This window comes from Pseudonaja textilis, chromosome 1 (genome assembly GCF_049901715.1).
Source record: "Pseudonaja textilis isolate UNSWEBS1 chromosome 1, rPseTex1.2, whole genome shotgun sequence".
NCBI classification, from domain to species: domain Eukaryota; kingdom Metazoa; phylum Chordata; class Lepidosauria; order Squamata; family Elapidae; genus Pseudonaja; species Pseudonaja textilis.
In genome coordinates, this window is record NC_141990.1 from 179,130,332 (window position 1) to 179,141,724 (window position 11,393).

Genomic DNA, 11,393 nt, shown 5'->3' on the forward strand with positions numbered 1-11,393 from the left:
CCCAGCAACAAATCACTTACAAACTCCAGAGTTCTTCAAAAGGCAAGTGTACAAGTTCTTTGATAGGCAAGTGTTGTGGCTCTGGGCTTGGATTCAGCTCCTGTGATTGATATGAGTTCAAGTGAAGAGGTTATGTCAGAACAATATGAACCAGCCTGGCTTACTGATTGGACTGATAACCAGGATGAGGAGATGGACATGACAAAGGACGACAGACCTGATGTATTAGAATTGTCAGGACCTTTGACCTCCTCTGGTTCCTTATCTGATCAACAGCCGGGAATGGCTGACAGGGAAGTTTTGAGAGAGTCTTCTAGTGGAGATGAGAACTTGGAAAATTTGTGGTTAAATGTAAAAAATAGAAGACGGTTGAAAAGGCAAAATCAGCTGGAGCAAATGAGAAAGGCAAGTCAGTAAATTAGCACGTTGCCTTAATGAGTATAAAAGGACACAGCTGGGCTGGTACATTTCGCCAGGAACAATAATGTTATGACTCCCCTTCGAAATTCAAACGAACAAAACAGAAAGCAGCCGTTTCACAATTAAATCAAACGGAAAGAAGTCTTACAAGATAACGGCTGGCAGAAACCACAGCATAAATCTTTACTCTGTCCGGCAAACCAGTCCTGGCAATAAATCCTCAGCCTCAGAGCTCTTTGCTGTAACGTCCTCACTCAAATAGTCATTTTGTTCCTGGCGAAATATACCAGCCCAGCTGTGTCCTTTTATACTCATTAAGGCAACATGCTAATTTACTGACTTGCCCTTCTCATTTGCTCCAGCTGATTTTGCCTTTTCAACTGTCTTCTATTTTTTACATTTAACCACAAATTTTCCAAGTTCTCATCTCCACTAGAAGACTCTCTCAAAACTTCCCTGTCAGCCATTCCCGGCTGTTGATCAGATAAGGAACCAGAGGAGATCAAAGGTCCTGACAATTCTAATACATCAGGTCTGTCATCCTTTGTCACGTCCATCTCCTCATCCTGGTTATCAGTCCAATCAGTAAGCCAGGCTGGTTCATATTGTTCTGACATAACCTCTTCACTTGAACTCATATCAATCACAGGAGCTGAATCCAAGCCCGGAGCCACAACAGGCAAGTGTACACGTTTTTCAATAGGCAAGTGGATGATAGGTAAGGAAGAGAGTGTGGGGCCTGGTGGGGAGAATGGAGAGGGCCAGATAGGCTGGGGATGTCCTGTAGCATCCCTGTGATTGGTCGTAAGGGCAAACAACTATGGGGTGTTTTCTGCTGTGGTGTGTGTCTGCTGTAACTTCAAACATTTGCTAAGTAACCAGTCAAGAAATACTTCTACATTACTCAGACACACACACACACACACACACAACACCAATGTATCTGCTTCTAAATGCCTAATTAGATACAATGCCAATTAATGGAAACAATTTAATTTGCCCTTTTTGCTTGTGTTGCAATCTTCTTGATAAGTGGCAAAAATAATCAGATAATTATATGGATAAACTTAGATAAAAAATTCACTCTAATGAAATAGATTTGAAGATGCCATAAATTTATGAACTGTTTGTAAATGGCTATAATAAGGCATGAAATGTTGCTATTATCTCTGAGTCCAGATAGTCTGATAAAGTACTATAGTTTCTTTCTGGGTCAACTGACTCTTATAGTATCATTCCTTAACAAAACAGCCAGCCACCAAGTATTCTTTGGGTTAGTTAAATAAAATCACCAATTTACGACTGCTGTGTTAATGGTTAATTGCATATTTTAATGGAAAATGGTATTTCATAATTAGCTATCATAATCCTTACAGCAGGAGTATGAAATACACACATACATACACAAAGAGAAAGATACACACAGAGAGACACACAAACATTTGAAATTTGGAAAAAGTGTCCTGGGCAGCAGCAGAAGTTTTATGGGGACGGAGTCAAAAAAGACAAAATGCTGATCACAGCAATGTGATTGATGTTCTAGCCCTTCTTATATGAGTTGATGTCACATGCATAGGCAAAGAGACAGGGCTTCAGTCATGTTGTCACGACTGTCATAATGCTGTTTCTGAATGGTCTAATGGCAGTAGATAATGCTCCATTATAGATAGGAAAAATTTTATGCACAGAATTTAATCCACCTATTTAGCTACTTTCTTTGGCTTCATGCTGTTTCTCTTTGCATGTATATTTGCGTGAGTCAGTGTGTATGTATGTGTCTCTATTGGCTTTATTCTCTTTGGTAATCTTCACAGAAGTGTTCTGACCCAAACCCTTTTCCAGTAAGACAAACAATAACCAAAGGGAACAGAAACCTTTTAATGAGTCTTACGAATCCGCGGTTAAAAGGCTGCTGCAAACGAATTAATTTTGATAAACAAAACCTTGCCCAAACTGTACGAGACTGCCAAGAATCACAGATAAGAAATATTTCACAACACAAGAGTCTTCAAACACCAAATTAAGACACTGTAATGTCCACGAGGCTGAGTTTTAAAACATTTTGCTTCCTGCAAAGAACATTCGCTTCACAGCTGCCTTTTATCTTCTTGAAGGAGGGGCCATTACCTTGCAGCCTTACTCCTGAGTCGCCCATGCTGTTTCAGCTGCTCTTTCCTGTGAGCAATCCTGCACGCACACGCACTTGGCACAGGCTCCTTGGGAACCTCCTCATCACTGTTGCCAACCCCCACAATCTCTGAAGGCAGCAATCCATTCCCTAATGGTCCTGGTCCCTCATCTGAGTTCTCGGTCTCCTCAGCTGTCTGCACCTGCTGCTGGCTAACCACAACAAGAAGAGGCAAAAGAATAAATTCAAAATGCATGCTGGGCATTAAGAAACACCTCATGTTGTTCTAGGAAATGGCTCTGCTAACATAATATAGAGCTTAGAATAACACAGTTGGAAGGGATCTTCGGGTCTTTTAGTCCAAACCCCTGCTTGAGCAGGAGACTCTATACTATTCCAGGCAAGTGGCTGTCCAATCTCTTCTTAAAAACCTCCACTGATAGAGCACCCACGACTTTTGAAGGCAAGGCAAACTTGCATTGATTCATTGTTCTAACTGTTAGGAAAATTCTCCTTAGTTTTAAATTGTTCTGTTATAAAAATTGTCCTTAGTTTTAGATTGCTTCTCCCCTTGTTTAGTTTTCATCCATTGTTCCTTAAAGGAAGGGGCCATGATATGCAAAGGTGTGTCATCATCCCAGGGTAGAATTAAGCTCCTAATTCGCATTCTCCTGATATCAAAATTCCTTCAGTCAACCACTGGGATAATCTGGAAGTGAGTTTAAATTAAAAAGTCCTGCATGTTCTGTGCAAAGAGCATGAAAGTCACTGAAGAAAAGCTCTTTCAATAATTTCATAGGAAAGGACCCCCTCAGAATCACAACATGAATTTCTATTCAGTGAAAAGATGTGTTCTCTATGTTTAGTTTAAAATGACTGAGGAAGAAATTTCCTTCCTGACATGTTATAAGCAAATTGCTATTTCATATGTTTCCACTGGGTTTTTTTTCCTGTAACCTAGCAGCAAATAAATATAATTTAGGATTTTACTGAGTTTTGTAAAATAATTTCAGCTTCGGATTTTTGTTGCCTTTTTTTTTTACAAGCTATGAACCTGGTTAGGTTTGTATATCATAGTACTATCTGTATCATTACTTTAGGCCTAGAAAATCAAGGCCCTTAAAGCCTCCAATGACCAGTGCTTGCTTTGCTTAAGTTTAATAAAACCTTCTTATTCCTCACACAAATCACTGGCATCTTTGCACCAGATAAACATATTGCTGTTTCTCTTTCATGGCTGTTTCAGAAGACAAGATTATTTACAGGTTAGTTTCATGAAGACTGTATCACTTTTATAGTTGTTTTGTGCTAGTCTATTTGTTTTTATGCTTGAAGTCACCTCTGAAGGTATCCGGGATCTAATGATAGGAAGGACCATGAATCCAATTGTAAAATTACCCCATAAACTGCATTTTGGTTTTGTTTCCAGGCACAAGCAAAGTACAATTGTCTTTCAGGAGAAATACTACAGGCTTTGCATAACGTAGTGCAGTCAATGTCAGAACCAGAGATTGTTTGATTGCTCCAGAAACCTGACATTTGTTGGGATTGTTGCTGAATACTGCTAATGTAATTGGATACTCTGTGTGTCTGTGTCTGTGTGTGTTTGGTAATACTCTAATAAAAATATCAGTTTGCAGCAATATAATAAGGAATTAAAATGACTACCAGCTTCACTGGCCAGTGCTTCTTCTAGTTCTCGGTCCTAGTTTTTGGTGCGAGTGCTATGGGGCCAGAACTCTTAGTGTCTGACCTGGCTAGAGAAGGCTCACTAGCAGAAATCAATTTATCTAGTTTTCCCCGAACTTTTAAGTCAGAGCTGCAGTATGCCTTCTATAAGCTTCTCATCCATTTGTCTGCAGTTATCTCTCTTTTTTTCTTTGTTTGATTATCTCAAACTGTTTTTCAGTCTTCCTTCCTTGTCTTCAAACAGATAGTGTTCTTCTAAACTGGGCAAGTTTCAGAAGTGCTGAATGTCATTGGAGTTTTGTAGTTTCTCGAAACATCAAAGTTTAAGAAAACAATTTTAGCTGCTAGAGTGCATTTTTCACAAGCATGTGAAAACGGGAGGCTTATGAAAGGAGTGACCTTGTAAATAATGGAATGTGATGCTTAAATACAATTTTGCAGTGGGTTTTAATGAGATACAGTATTTCAAAAAATAAACACTTTTGTTGACATTGGTCAAGTCTAGAAACTATACACTGAATTGGAACAATAGCTAGAAGCATTACATGACCTGTCTTGGAAGTCAGATTTATTAACACAGCACAGCATTGCCAGAAACTGGCAATCTAGGCTCACTTGACTAAAAATTCCTATCATCCACAGCCTTCATATCCATTGGCCCTTATTGGGTGGGGAACGGGGTCCATCACATTTGGAGAGCATGAGATAGAGATAATCTGGGATTTTAAAAAACCCTGTGATTTTATCATGAAAATTCAGTTCTTTTTGTGATTTATTTTACTGTTTGTTTGTGTTCATGCCTTTATGAATTTCGCTTCCTTTTTATTGTTATTTTTAAGTCTATTTATATTGTATGACAAGTATTAAGTATCTGTATTTCACAGTTTCATGCTTTTATGCATTTATAATCACATTCAATTTTGACACTTTCCTTTGATTTTAAAAAATCTCCCCAACATACACACACACACACACACACATAAATTTTAAATTCTGAGAACTGCAGTGCAATATTGGAAAAATGTGTATTTATCATAGAACCAAAAATACAACACCAGAATCTACGATTCTATTTCTCACCATGTTTTCTTACTTACTATGTCTAGAGTTATCCCTGCTCCCTTCTCTTTGTGTGATGCCCATGGACAGAGGTCTTTGCAAAGCAAATGAGAAACGATTCTTCTATAATCTAACTATTGGAAGATGCCGTCCATTCAGCTACACTGGATGTGGTGGGAATGAAAATAATTTTACTTCTAGGAAGGCATGTGTGAAGATGTGTAAGAAAGGTATAGTTGCAAGCATTTGTGTTGAAATATTCTTTGCTAAAGTGTTACTGCAAGATCCAATCTGGGTCGGTCTCTGGGACCAATGGTTTTCTCTTCCAAACTTTTGAACTTGTGCTGAAGTCCATCTTCAGGGAACTTCTCTCTATTGGAATATGTACTGGAATAGGAGAGAAGTTCCCTGGAGATGGACTCCAGCACAAGTCCGAAAGCTCAGAAGGCTAAACTTCTGGTCCCGGTGACTGACCCAGATTGGATCGAGCAACATTATCCTGGGACACATATAGTTGCCTTCATTCGTAAATTATTACAACTGAGTACACAAGTCAAAGAAGTTTGTTATGTTATTCATTTTAAACAAATGCATGGTCTGGAAGCCCAGAACACAACTATTAGCACAGCTCAATAGGAAAGATTCACACTGTCTCATGGTAGGAATTTAAGTGCAACACACAAGCCTTTAAGATTTCAATAACAACTAATCAGTATGCTTTGTTAATCTAATGGGCTGGAAACCTCCTAAGATGTTGCTAAATTTTCACCTTCTCTCCCTATCAATGATGCTGGCTATAGCTCTTTGAATTGTATTTTGACATACTCACGAAGGCCCCCCATCCATGTTCTATTTCGAAGCATCTCTTGAATGCCACATATAGTGAGGGGGTAGTGGCTTAAGCACCTGACTTAGGATCCTAGAAGCTTGATATTTGAGCCTTGGTGGCACAGTGGTTAGAGTGCTGTACTGCAGACTACTTCTGCTGACTGCTGGCTGCCTACAATTTGCCAGTTCAAATCTCACCAGGCTCAAGGTTGACTCAGCCTTCCATCCTTCCAGGGTGGGTAAAATGAGGACCCAGATTGTTGGGGGCGATATGCTGATATGCTTAGAGAGGGATGTAAAGCACTGTGAAGCGGTATATAATTCTAAGTGCTATTGATATTGCTATTCTGTTGATTTCATTAATTCTTATTTCAATAACCTAGTTCACACTAATTTATAAGACTATGGAATATATCTAGGGTTTGGGACATATACAATGCACTGATCTCTATACAGGAAGAATGGAATACACTTGTGATAAATAAAGAGAGCCTGTTTGGTGTAGTGGTGAAGGTGGTAGCCAAGAAATCAGAAGACTTTGAGTTCTAGTCCTGTTTTAGGCATGAAAGCCAGCTTGGTGACTTTGAGCCAGTCTCTCTCTCTCTCTCAGCCCAACGTTGAGTTGTTGTGGGGAAAATATAAGGAGGAAGGTGTATTCGGTACATTCACCACCCTGAGTTATTTATAAAGATAATAAAGGCAGGATAAAAAAATCTTTTTAAAAAGTCATCTGGAAGAACTCCCAGTTAGGGATAGATATAACTTTTATTTTTCCAGAGGGCTGGAGATGATTCCAAAGAGAACTATCCCCTTGTGCTTTTGATATGAGCTTCCATTCATTCTATAGGCTACCCTATTTTTTTACAATTCTTTTACAAAATAAAACAATAAAAAATATGAATGAATGAAACTTTAAAAAGAAGAATTTGGAGAAACAACACCAAAACATCACACAGTTGTTCTATTACTTACTGTAACCCAACACTGGGGGGCAAGCCTTGAGGGCTTGTTTAATTAAGGTCAGGGTAGGGATTATACAAATCTTGAGGGGAATAGTATTCTAGAGGACAGGTATCATGATAAAAGAAAGCCACTTCCTGGGTCCTCCCACCCAAAAGAGCATGCTGTGCCTTTCGGTTTGCTAATCTTTTATTTGTCCGAATAGAAATGGGTAGGTACATCAAAGGCATCAATATCCCTGTCATAATGCTTTCAGCTACCTGAACAATTGCTATATATTGTCAGTCCTAAATTGTGACAGCTGTTTTTTTTTAATGTTCCCAATTCAAGGAGTTTGTAATATATAATTAGGGGGAGAAAGAAGCAACAAAAGAAAAGGCGGGAAATTGAGGTGGAGACAGAAAGAGAAAAATATGGCACGCTGTTTAGTACATTTCGTCATTTCTTTTCTTTTCTCCCAGGTTTCATTTCAAAGAAGGGACAAAAAGGTGTCATGAAAATGAGTCGGAAAAGAAAGAAACAACTAGTCAAGCTGATGGATAGGGAAATTGTTATTGAAAGGATTTAAGCACTATATAATTAAACTGCTCTGAAAAAGTTTCATTTGAAGACATCTACTATTCTTGTATTACCCACTTTATTTAACATTGTGCATATTTATCAAGGTTTCATATAGCAACCTTGATGTCTTTCTATTCCCTTAGGGATTTGCCAGGCAGAAGCCAACCTTTTTACTGTAAAATTAATGCTGTGACTTTTTTTTCTATGATTGTTACATAGAATTGCAGAATAAAAGGCTGTGACCCAGAGCTAGCTCACTTTATCTTCTTAATCTGACACTATCTAATCACTCTGATTTGTACATGATACAGAATTTGCTGAATATACAGGATTGTGACTGCAGATCAATCTGTTTTATTCCCACGAGGTGATTGATTTGCCTGATTCCACGCTGTATGGATCCTTGGACAATAGAATACTGGTATTCCTCGACTTACGACTACAACTGAGCCCAAAATTTCTATTGTTAGTGAGACATTTGTTAAATGGATTTTGACCAATTTTATGACTTTTCTTGCTACATTTGTTAAGTGAAATCATTGCACTTGTTAAATTAGTAACACAGTTGTTAAGTGAATCTGGATTCCCCATTGACTATGCTTGTCAGAAGGTTGCAGAAGTTAATCACATGGCCCCAGGATCACTGCAACTGTCATAAATATGAGTCAGCTGCCAAGCATCTGAATTTCGATCACATGACGATAGGAATACTGTAATGATTGTTAGTATGAAAAACAATCATGTCACTTTTTCAGTGATGTTGTATAACTTTGAACAGTCAATAAATGAACTGTTGTAAGTCGAGGACTACCTGTATTGGACTCCTTTGGATATATTTTAATCATTGACCCTTTATGACAATTAATACAGTTTAGAAATTTCAATCATTAGGTACTCTAGAATCGAGAAATTTAGGAAAAGAAATTTAGTTAAATTTAGCAGAGAAATGTTAACATCAGCTTATTGCAAATGTAATAAATCTTGAAAATAAGATGGATGGTGTTTTGTTACAAAAATATACAAGAAGAAATGAATAAGAAGTGCTTTCCAGGTCACAAAAGTCAAGACTTCAATTTCATTTAAATTTCTATTTTAAAAGCCAAAGGTTTAAATAAACACACGGTTTAGTACAACTGTACAAAAATCTGGATTCAGTGCAAATCCCAAAAATGCTTTTTCAAGAGGCAACTGAACTTTCTGGTTTTCCTCTGAAGATGTTTCACTTCTCATCCAAGTTTTTTCAAAGAAAACCCAGGAAGTCCAGTTGCCTCTTGAAAAAGCACCTTTGGGACCTGAATGATTAAAGAATCCCCATAAGACATTCAGTCCAAATGGGTGCACAACTAGCACCTTCAGAGGTTTTTTTAAAGCAGTCATATCAAGATTGACTTCTTTGTTTTTTTTAGTGTAAATATTCTATCAAAAGCAATATATAAAGCCCTGATATTTAGGCATTTGTGTATTTTACTGCAGGTTTTTAAACTCATTGCTTCTTTTTTAAAAAGATAAATCAGATTAATTCATTTTACTTTCTATAAATATGTACTACCAAATTCTATATTTAGTAAACAGCTTTGAATTTACTTTATCCCTTTATCATATATAAGAATAGTCAAGAACACTGTTTTTTAAAAATATATGTTATATTCATAAATACATAATGTACTGTTACATTTCTTTTTTATCAGGTCAATGTCTTCAAGATGTATATAAACTCTCTTTAGTCTTTCTATCAAATCACTGTTTTTAATTAAACTTGGGTTGAATTAGGAAAGGAGGGCACTAAGAAATCTTTACACCCAGGAGGGAATGAAATAGAGCATGTTAAATGATTGTGTATAGAAAAGAAGAGAGTGAACCTGAAAGAAGAATTGAGGATTGGTATTTGTGGGGAATTGTGATGAAATGCTCATTTGACTCAGAGACAGCACAAGAAAAGGCTGAGGAAAGATATTTGATTTCTGGGGAGGTTCAAGTCAGAAACAGAAATTCAAAAAAACTTATTGAATGTGTTACTTGAACTAAGGGGCCTTGTACAGGCCTTCAAGATTCTGTTACAATATCCAAACCACATTAAACTTTATTCCAAAATTTGTAGTAACTGTGTGTTTATTTATTTCAATTTTGAGACTGTCCAACTCCTCAATGACTGTGGGCAACCAAATTTAAACAAAACTAAAGTGAGTAGAAGGGAATAAATAAGTCCTGGGAGAACAACCAGGTTGTGAGTAAATGACAGAGCAATATAAGGATGGGAAGTTATGATGGAGAGAGGGGGCATTCTAGAAGACAGGTATTGCAATCAAGTAACTGTAACTCCCAGATCTTGTAAGATGGTGAACTAGATATGCCTAATCTAATGAAAAGAAGGACTAGGGGTGTTACAATAGCAGTCTTCCAGTACTTGAGGGTCTGATCCATTCTCCAAAGCACCTGAGGGCAAGGCGAGTATCAAAGATAATCCTAGAAAACCCAAATTCCTAGAATAAAGGAGAAATATCCTGACAGGACAATTAATCAGGACAATTAGACAGGACAATTAATCAGTGAACATCTTACCTCTGGGAGTTGGAGTTGGTCCATCATTGAAGGTTTTCAAGAAGAGATTGAACAGCTATTTGTCTGGAATGCCACAGGGCTTGAGCAGGGGTTGGACTAGAAGACCTCCAAGCTTCCTTCCAATTCTGTTGTAGTATATCATATACTGTATGTTGTATGTTGTTTAATAAATGGGACCTGGCATGTACTCACCCTACTTTATCTGACCAGACAGGCATAAACATTTGGAGATAAGCAGTCCACTATCACTTCCCATTATCTTGATACTATACCTCTATGGATGCATCCCAAGATTGTATCACTATCTTTAGCAGCTGCAGCACACTGCTGACTCGTGCTTAATCTCTCAATCTACCCAGACACAAGACTCTCACAAGTACTACTGCTGACTTCAATAAGACCAATGTTGTACATGTGCATCCAGGTTTTTTTCTACTTTAGTGCAGAACTTTATGTTTCTTATGCTTAAACTGTGTAGATCCATATCAAGTCTATCAAAAAAGTTTTTTTTAACCTTTGTCTTTCTTTATCGGGAATTTTAAAAAATAAATAAAAAAGCAAAGGAGTGGAAAAGAATAAAGAAAAATATGAAATGAATAAATGGAGAATTTATACATTTTCAGTATTTCACTAATTGATTTTAAGTGACTGAATACAGTCACTTAATACAGTTTTGAAAATGAGGTCACAATTAAAGTCCAATTATACAAATATCAACAGTAGTAGTATATTATAAATAACAAAATAAGATTTACAACTTATATTAAATTCTATTCAGGCTACTGAAGATTTCATAGTTACAATATTAAAACATCACCCCAAATTTCTGATATTGTATTTGCATTCTGACAGGTTTATGTTTTTTTCCAAATTGTATTTTCAATATTGTATCCTGAAGACACATAACGTCCTTTTCTAGTCTAATTTTTGAAAGAAAATGGCTATTCAACCCATCTATGGCTATTGATCCATAGTTTTCATATTAATGAAGAAGTAGCAACTGTCTGGTCTCACTTTGGGATTGTACCTGACCTTAGTCTTCATTCCCTTGGTCTGAAGCATCCAATGACTGGAACGTTTTGTCATGCCCCTGTCAGAATCTTACTCAGAGGGGGAACCTGAACAGCTGACAGGGAGTGGGAGTATGGCTGTGGAAGAAATTGGGGAAGGGCAAAGTCCAGCTGGGCAG

At 37.4% G+C, this 11,393-nt stretch overlaps 1 protein-coding gene across 7 annotated transcripts in view; it reads left to right on the forward strand.

Annotated features, from left to right (window-relative positions):
• Positions 1-9,736, forward strand: part of TFPI (tissue factor pathway inhibitor) — a 47,744-nt gene extending 38,008 nt beyond the window's left edge. For all 7 annotated transcript variants that reach the window (XM_087919830.1, XM_087919834.1, XM_087919831.1 and 4 more), the window contains 2 exons: positions 5,344-5,526; positions 7,546-9,736. In XM_087919830.1, the coding sequence (XP_087775956.1) occupies positions 5,344-5,526; positions 7,546-7,652 (290 nt within the window). In that variant the 3' untranslated portion in view covers positions 7,653-9,736. The remainder of the gene's footprint in view (positions 1-5,343; positions 5,527-7,545) is intronic.
• Positions 9,737-11,393: the final 1,657 nt, after the last annotated feature.